This window comes from Protobothrops mucrosquamatus, unplaced genomic scaffold (assembly GCF_001527695.2).
Source record: "Protobothrops mucrosquamatus isolate PMUCROS unplaced genomic scaffold, P.Mucros_1.0 scaffold1971, whole genome shotgun sequence".
NCBI classification, from domain to species: domain Eukaryota; kingdom Metazoa; phylum Chordata; class Lepidosauria; order Squamata; family Viperidae; genus Protobothrops; species Protobothrops mucrosquamatus.
This window is the reverse complement of record NW_015388088.1, coordinates 64,963-74,532: the sequence shown is the minus strand read 5'-3', so window position 1 is coordinate 74,532 and position 9,570 is coordinate 64,963. Positions and strand designations below refer to the sequence as shown.

The window sequence follows — 9,570 nt, the reverse complement described above, 5'->3', positions numbered from 1 at the left end:
CGGTTTATTTGCATTAGCAAATGTATTATGTTTAATATACTTCAAGTTGGTGGCCACCTGATCAGCAATTAACAAGTTAAATTGATCTTTAAGCATTTTAATAGAGGTTTTTAAGTTGATATCTGTTGGTCGTTGCAGTAGTAATTTTTCTTTAGTCCCAATTTCTTTTTCCAAGTTTAATCTAATCTGTATTTGCTTGTGTTTGCTTTTTTAACCAATTATCTGTTGGAAAAGTATTCTGTTGTTTTTGTTTTGGAGAAAACTTATCAGGACTGTTTTTGAAATAAAAAGCGGTTGGTTTTTCCAGCCTACTGTTAAAGAGGGGTTGTTCTTGTGATGCAACAAGGACGGACGTAGGCTGGGACAGAACACCAGTTACGTGGAGAGAGGTTTTTCCGCAGACCGGAGGGGGAATGGTTTTCTGTGCTGCCTGCATCCCGAGGATGGGGTTTTGCTTGTTTGTGCGGCCCGGTTGCTTGCATGCTGCAGCCCAGTACCGGTCCACAGACCGGGGGTTGGGGACCCCTGATCTAGAATAGCATAAAGCTTAATGGCTTTGTCCTTTTGACCTGCTGGGTAGACTCTGACTAAACAGATTTTGGAGCAGGACTTGCCGCCTACAGTCCCCTTGCAGACTTCTGTGCATTTTGCATTGATTTCTGCTGTGGTTGTAGCAGTGTGATCTTCCTCCCTGCCATGCTCACTGGCACTGTAAGTGTGCTGTAAAGTCCTGGGTGTAAAGGTGTGTTGTGGCCTGTGCTGCCACATTCTGTGCATTTTACACTGACCTTGCAGTCATTGGCAAATTTAGGGACTGAGGATCAGCACTTGTAGCAAATGCTGTTTTCTTTCAGGAAAGCCTTGCGATCTTCTATGGCAGTGGTGGCGAACCTATGGCACGGGTGCCAGAGGCGGCACTCAGAGCCTTCTCTGTGGGCACGCGTGCCGTCGCCCCAGTCTTAGGCCTTCAGCTGGGTTTTATAAAACCTTTTCACTTTAGGCCTCCGCCGCCGTGTGCAAAAAAAAAAAAGGTTCAATCAGTCAATTTCAACTTCTCACGGGGAAAAAAAAGATATTGCAAAGTTGGAATTGATTGATTGAACTTTTTAGTCCCACCCAGTCTGCTGTTACCACCGCAGCCACACCCAGCCAATGGGCCACACCCAGCCAATGGGCCACACCCACCCAATTGGCCACATCCACCCAATTGGCCACACCCTGGCAATGGGCCACACCCACCTGGCACTAGACGATGCATAAGTGGGTTTTGGGTTGCAGTTTGGGCACTCATTCTCTAAAAGGTTTGCCATCTCTGTTCTATGGGCTTCTCTGAAGGCTCTGCATTTTAAGAGAGGATGTGGCTTCTGATGTAAAGGACACTGCTTACCAGGATCTCTGATCTCAGTTTCTGTGTGAGAGGAGCTGGCAGACCTGTGAAAGGAATCTGGAGGAGCCACGTTAATTTTGTGGACTGCTACTGGAGGCTTACGAGGATTCTGTTCTGAAGGAGCAGCACATGACAATGTGAAGTCAAAGGTAGGATCATTTCTTATTTTAGCTTGTTGGCACACAAAGTCCACAAAAATAGAGAAGGGGGGAAATGGAACATTGTACTTTCTTTTGTATTTAGAGCCATGTGTGATCCACTGCTCTTGTAAGTTATAGGGTAGCTTTTATACAATGGGGTTGACACCTCTGGCTGTGTCAAGGAATGCAAGTCCTTGCAAGTCCCCTTCTGACTTAGCTACTTGAAGTTCCATTAGTAAGTCACTAAGTTCCCCAAGTTTCTGATAGGCTCTGTTAGGTATTTTGGGGAAGCTGTCAAATCTTTTGAACAGTGCATTTTCCACTGCTTCTACTGAGCCATAACACTCATCAAGTCTGTCCCAGATCATTTTAAGGCCTGTTTCAGGGTAGTTTATGTTTATTGTCCTGATTCATATTGCATGCTCAGAAGATTCGATTCCGAGCCATTTAACTATTAAGTCTATTTCTTCACTACATGACAAATCTAAGCCTCTGATAACATGGTGTCTTCTGGAGGTGCTCAACTGTGTAGAGACTGCTGTATGGCCGTATGCAGGTAACTGCGTTGGCAGAGTAGCAGGCCTCTATATAGTCATTACCCTGGATCCCACTTGCTGGGTAGCCACTGTTTCACTGTTCTGTCCTTACTACACATTACTCGGTGTGCAGTTTGACATGCAGCTAAACCCATCTATCCTCCAATAAAACAGACCGTGTGCGTAGATCTGAATGCTTTATTAAAGGAACAGGATGGGTGAAACTGGGGAAAAATAGAAATACATATAATAAGAATCCACATACAAAATAAGCAGTATAGAGTTGCTGGTGAACATAACAATTAACAAATACAGATAAATCTAAATCTCACCAGCGATGCTGTGTGTATGGGATGTGGGTTTTGTCCTCAGATGACCATGTGCCACAGATTAGGCTGGATTCTTCCTGGTGCTTCTGCTTCCTTCCAAACGCTAAAGGAAATGGAGTCTGGCTTCCCAGCGTGCACTTGTTCTGGGAGTGAGGGTTCATGGGTAGATGACTCTAAAAATGGGCTGGGTCAGCTTCCAAACAATACAGATTGGTATTTGCCCCCTCCCCCCCGGCCACTAGATGGGGCTAGAAAGCAACAACAATATAGATATACAAATTATATGCTGGAGCATGACACCCCCGCCTCCTCCTCCTCCTCTCCAGCGATCTGTCAAGGCAGAAGTTGGACTCAGAGGAAAATGCTTCCTGCAAAATTTTTCCTCCGCAGTTCCACGTGCAGCAGCGTCACCCTCTGCCTCCTCTTTTGCCTCTGGGGGAGACACAGGACAGGGAAACACCAACACTCAGATGTCTGTGTCAACTTTTGAAACAAACCTTGCTGAAGCCATTTTTGTCGTTCTCAGTTGCCACACAGGTTGGGCGGGGGGTGGGGAGAAAACAAAGGATTTGCTAGACATAACATGGAGTGATCCCCTGGGAACCAAGATCACCCTCACAGGTGCTGGAAGTTGGAGAGAAAGAGTGTCAAGGAGCCCGCCAATTGCCCTCATTGGGTAGCGTGATCAATAGCATGGTAGGGGGGAGGGAAGTATTACATTTAATTAAATTGAATCTGTACGAGAATTTTAGAGTTGGTTTCACTTTTGATCGTGTTGATATTATGTATCCAATAAACATGTTCTTTGAGGAATCTTCAAGCCTCAGAGTTCTGATTTGTTTGGGTTCATTAGTCGGAACCTCAACATTAAACCAACTCTCCAAAACTTTTTTACTGCTGAGATAGAAGGAAATCGAAGAGCGCTCTTCGGGGTCCTGAGCCGCGACCGCCTACCCAATTCTTTTGGGAGGACGGTGAAGACTCAGGGAAGATTCCAGGATGGAGAAAAAAGGGGAAGTGACTGCTAGCCCCAGCACAACCCCTGCAGATGGAACACGGACAGCTGTCCAGACCGGGGACAGGGTTTCGTCAACAGGGGCCCGACTGAAGCTCTGTGTGGAGAAGTCTGACAGGCCAGCAGCATGGGAGGAGGTTCTAGCCATTGGGGATCTCTACTGAGCAGAGGAAGACTCCAGGCGCAGGAGTACCCCTAAAGCTGCCAAAGCTGAGTTCCCCTTGATCTCTTCCCATAGCCCTGTATCTCTCACACTGAAATGGAGAGTAAAAAGAGCAGCGGGATGGGATGAGTCAGGGGAATGGAAGTACCTGACAGCTGTCTATGGGCAGTCGGTCAAGAGGCTGAAGGAGAAGTTCTACCAGATGGAGATTCAGGGAGCGACCCTGATTGGAAGACTCAAGGCCCCAGTTGGGGCTGAGGCCAGAATCACCCAACTGCTTCTCGCCCATCAAAGCCTGAGCCCAGTCATTGTGACCTGTGTGGCTTCCTCGCCTCCCAGGCCAGCGTCAGTGGGTGCAGTTCTTCTCCAGAAAAACAGCAAGGGAGACCTACAACCATGCGCATATACCTCCAAAAAACTCACTGACACAGAGAGACGATGGGCTATATGGGAGAAAGAGGCGTTTCCCATTTGTTGGGCATTACTAACCTGGCGTCATTTTCTAGAAGGGAGTAAAATACCCTTTGAAGTGTGAACTGCCCATAAAAACCTTGAGGCACTTAGAACTCCTCAAAAATTATCCCCTAAGCAGGTTCAATGGGCGCAATACTTAAATCGTTTTAACTTCACTCTAAAGTACATTCCTGGAGGGAAGAACTTCCTCACTGACACCTTGTCCAGAATGCCACAAGACAAGAGCAATCATGAGGAAGTAGTCAATGCTATCATCCCCTCACCTCAAAAAGCCTCTCAAGTGATCAGTAGACATCAAGCTCGAAAGCAATCCGCTGGTCCCGACAGCGGCTTGACCCAGAAACTTAGAAACGAATTGAAATCCGACCCCTGGTTCAGAGACAACGGGCAATTGTTGACATATAGGGATGAATTAGCATGGAAAGGTTCCAAATTGTACCTTCCTAGTACCCTCAGGATCCAAGCCTTACAACAAAGCCACGATGCCAAGCAAGCCAGTCACTCTGGGTTCCTAAAGACTTTACACCTAGTAAGAAGGCAGTTCTGGTGGCCAGGAATGAAAAAAGACATTGAAAACAATGTAAAGAGTTGTGCAATTTGTGCCACCATGAAAAAAAAGACTGGGAAAAACCCCTTGACTGTTACAACAGGTAGCGGAGCCATCCCAACCATGGGAGGAAATCGCAATGGACTTCATCGTAGAGCTTCCTGAAAATGGTGGGAATACCGTAATTTGGACTGTTATTGACCTTTTCTCTAAGCAAGCTCACTTTATAGCCTGCCCTGGTCTTCCCTCCGCCCAGAAACTGCCGAAACTGTTCTTAAAACACATCTACCGACTCCATGGAGTACCGAGAAGGATCATATCGGACCGAGGGGTCCAGTTCACAGCTAAATTCCAGAGGGAGTTTGTAAAATTGATTGGATCCACCCAGGGCCTCAGCTCGGCTTTTCATCCAAGTACGAATGGAGCTGCTGAACGAGCGAACGCAATGGTGGAACAATACCTGAGATGCTATGTTAACTAACTGGGCAGACCTCCTGCCTTTTGCTGAAGTGGCATACAATAACACTGTGCACAGCAGTACTGGACTTACTCCTTTTAAAGTAGCCACTGGCAGGGAATTCGTTCCCATGCCTTAATATCCCCAAGAACCCCCTTCCTCACTAACGCTGACAGAGTGGGTAAGCTCACTGCAGAGCGCTTGGGCAAACGTAAAACGTGCCTTAGCCAAAGCCACTAAGAGTCAAAAGGAGCAAGCAGATAAAAGGCGGTCCCCCCAGAAACCATTTCACGTAGGGGAGAAAGTCTATCTCTCAACCAAATACATACGATTACAGTTACCATGCAAAAAACTGGGACCTAAATTCATCGGTCCTTTCCCCATCATAAGGATCATAAACCCCATTACTGTGGAGCTGAAACTCCCATGACTATTAGGGAAAATATATCCAGTTTTTCATTGCAGTTTATTAAAACCAGTCATAGAATTGATGTTGAGACCAGTACCTCTCGAGTAGCCCCAGGTTCCATTATAGTGGAAGGTGACACCCATTATGAAATAAAACGGATTCTTGATTCTAGGCTGTATAAAGGGAAATTACAGTATCTAGTTCAATGGAAAGGCTATCCTTTGTTAGAAGCTACTTGAGTAAAGGGTAAAGATGTGAAGGCAGATAGGCTAGTACAGAAATTTCACAATAAACATTCCCCAAAAGTCTAGAGAGCCTCCGGGTGATGAAGTAGATGATTAGTAAAATGCTAATGTGTATTTATGCTTATTATTTTCCAGGAACTTCTTTCTCTCTAGGGGAGTCCAACTGTCAACTTTTGAAACGAACCTCACTGAAGCCTTTTTTGTCATTCTCAGTTGCCACACAGGTTGGGCCGGGGGGGGGGAACAAAGGATTTGCTAGACATAACATGGAGCGATCCCCTGGGAACCAAGGTCAGCCTCACAGGTGCTGGAAGTTGGAGAGAAGGAGTGTCAAGGAGCCCGCCAATTGCCCTCATTGGGTAGCATGATCAATGGCATGGTAGGGGGGAGGGAAGTACCACATTTAATTACATTGAATCTGTATGAGAATTTTAGAGTTGGTTTCACTTTTGATCGTGTTGATGTTATGTATCCAATAAACATGTTCTTTGAGGAATCTTCAAGCCTCGGAGTTCTGATTTGTTTGGGTTCATTAGTTGGAACCTTGACAGTCCAGGCTTGGAGAGAAGGATGCCTTCTTCAGCATGCTGCACACACACGCACGCACATACACACACCATTCCAAGCTTGGGGACTTTTATCCACATCCGAGCTGGCAAGCTGCCAATCATGCCTGAGCTTGGGGAGAAGGACCTCTCCTTCCTCTGTGGATGAAAGTCCCCAAACTCGGAATGGTGTGTGTGTGCGTGCATGAGCGCCTAGATCACCGAATGTTCTGTCCCAGCCTACGTCCATCTTTGTTGCGTCACAAAAACAAACCCCTCTTTAACAGTAGGCTGGGAAAACCAACCTTTTTATTACAAAAACAGTCCTGATAAGTTTTCTCAAAAACAAAAACAACAGAATACTTTTCCAACAGATAAAAAGCAAACAGAGCAGGAGTTAAACAAGACATTCATCGGTAAAACAGACCATGATCCCTGGAAGTTCTTACAAACGGTTGCCTTCAGCAACCAGCACCGCATACACCTCCTCTTTTTATACAGCAGTTCCAAGGCGTTGCCTCTCAGTGCCTTCTCCATTTTCTCTGGAGTTGTCCCATTGACTGCTGCTGATTTACTCTTGCTAATTGCCTGCGTGTGCGAGCATCAATTAGCAAGTCCATCAGGTGTGAGTCGTCCGAGTCTGAATCAGTCCCCTCACACAGCTGAGCTTCATCAGGAACACGACTGGAGGGCCCAGGCTCTTCATCAAGCCGTGAGTCTTGTACTTCATCAGAGCCTCCCTCTGACCCTGATGGCCCTTCAAATGCCTCCTCCACCTCCTCCTCAGATTCCTCAAACTCAGCTGTTGGGAACACAGGCTGGCACGGAATCACGACATCGAAGGAGAGGTCCTTCTGACAAGGCCCGGGCTTGATTGGCAGCTTCCCAGCATGGATGTGGATAGAAGTCCCCAAATGCGGAATGGTGTGTGTGTGTGCGCACACTTGGCTGCTGGCAGTTTGGGGAGGTGAGCTGGTGGGGCGCCGAGTTGTCCCCATGTCAAGTTAGCCGGTGCGACTTGTTCAGCGCCGTCCCAGCTGGGCCAAGCCTGTGCGCTCACCTGACCATGCTGACTCAGTGGCGCCCACCTGGGCACGCCCACCAAGCCATGCCCACCCATCCACGCCAACCTGGCCACTGTGAGTTCTCCCATTCCGTTCCTAGAGGGCTTCCAACAAGCAAAGTCAATGGGTGAAGCCAGATTTGCTTAATGATGATGTGATTCACTTAACAACTGAAGCAAAACGGTCATAAAATCAGGCATGGCTCACTTAACAACTGCATCACTTAGCAATGTAAGTTCTGGTCCCAATTGTGATTGTAAATCAAGGACTACCTGTACACTTAACTAGATTGATGAGGGGGGTTTATATGTTGGAGAAAAACTAATATGGAATGAACTGACCTAATCAACTAGCCAAAGGTGTTAAATTAAGTCAGAACAGATCATATCATTTACTAGGTTCAATTAACATCACCCAATCAGTTATGCTATAGGAATACCTAAGTCTAGTCAATTGATCCATTTTGCTTACTTATGTCATGGCCCCCTCAGAGGCCGGTTTGGAGGAGGAAGAAGAGTTGGAGCTGGGACCATCTGACAGGGAAGGCATGCCAGGGGCTGAGGACGATGCTGTTTGGGGGTCCTCAGGCATTGGGGGAGGTGGTTGACCAGATGGAGAGCTGCCTGCCTTCATAGACACAGGGGAGGATCGGCTGCTGACAGGCAGTGGTACTGATAGGCAGTAGATCCCCTCTGATGAGGAACAGCTGCCTACTCCACTGATCCAAGGGCAAGGAGAGTGGAGCGTAAGAGTAAGCCCAGAGAAGGGCTGCAAGGCTACTTGGGAGGAGGTGGCCCCACCCCTCCTCGCAAGGAACACCTGGAGGGGAGTAACTTAAGGAGAAGCTGTGGGGAGTTAGTCTTTGCCAGGAACAATTGTTTGCTTTTGCTTGTGTCTGTTGCTGTTTGCCTTGCCTCGCTTGGAAGATTGCTCTTTGCATTTTGTTTTGGACCTTGTTGTCATGCCCCCGTTGGAGCCTGAATCTGCTGAGGAAAATGAGCTGGAACCGGACCCTATGGAGGTCAAGGGAGAGGTGTCTGTGGCTTCAGAGGAATGTGGGGAAGAGCAGGCTGAGGCAGGCCAGGGCCTTTCAGGAGTGGGACAGGATGAACATGAAAGACAGAGCTCAGGTGATGAGCAACGGCCACCCCCTCCTGATCCTAGAGTGGAGAGGAGGGAACAACGCAGGCAGGCTCAACTACTCAGGAGGAGAGTGCCCTGCCCCTTTCCACAAGGCACACCTGGAGACTGAGACTTAAGGAGACGCTGTGGGGAGGGGCATTTGTTGGGAACAAACGCTGATTTCTTGGAGTTTTGTATGCTGTTGCTGATCTTGGAAACAACTTTCTGATCTCTTGTTCTGTGTTGTGGTTTCTGCTTGGAAACCCTGAAACTCTGACCATTGGACTGGCTGACAAACTTGATTTGGTGTTCAAAGACCTAGGATTGAATTTTGGCTTCTCTTCTGAAACTGCTCAGGCAAGCTTGCATTTCCACAGACTCGTTAGATTTTGGATGTTTGTTTCTTTCCTTGTTATCTATGTGGCCTTGAGTAAATTACTCTTCTAATCTGTGAGTTGAAACCTGAAGGAGTATGGCTTGTTCCATACACACACTTTCCCTGCCTGAAGAGTTAAAAACTTGTGAAACTACTTGCAGCCAGAGGCTGCTGAAGGTGTGTATGCCTTACTTTGTTCTGCGGCTTGCCAGAAACATGGGAGCATTTGGGGAAAACTGGAGCAAATAAAGGGCGGTTTGAACTGCCAGTTGACTGTTTTGCCTCTGTGCCATGCCTTGGGTCATCACACTTGTCCTTCTTTTGTTGGCTGGAACATTTGTTAAGAGAAATAAAGAACTCTCTAGAGGCTTGCCTTGACCACCTGGGTCATAACATTTTCCAAGATAATAATAATAATAATAATAATAATAATGATGATGATGATGATGATGATGATGATGATGATGATGATGATGATGATTTATTTTATTTATTTATTTATTTTTCATAATTTATATGCCGCCCTTCTCCCCACGGGACTCAGGGCGGCTCACAGCATATAAAAATAACACAATACAAACAACACACACAACATTTCCCCTATAAAAGCCAATTAAAAACCAAATATTTGTAGCTGTGACATTATTAAAATCATTAAAAATTATCCCTATTTAAAATTCACCCTAGGTCAGTCCCGCTTGCTGAAAAAGCCATGTCTTGAGGGCGCGGCGGAAGGTTAGGAGATCCGGAATTGTCCGGAT

General features: G+C 46.8%; 1 protein-coding gene across 1 annotated transcript in view; it reads right to left on the bottom strand.

The window, feature by feature from the left end:
• Positions 1-5,671: 5,671 nt before the first annotated feature.
• LOC107294508 (puromycin-sensitive aminopeptidase-like protein) overlaps positions 5,672-9,570 on the bottom strand; it is a 26,979-nt gene continuing 23,080 nt past the window's right edge. The window contains exon 6 of the mRNA XM_015823742.1: positions 5,672-5,726. Coding sequence (XP_015679228.1) covers positions 5,672-5,726 — 55 coding nt within the window. The remainder of the gene's footprint in view (positions 5,727-9,570) is intronic.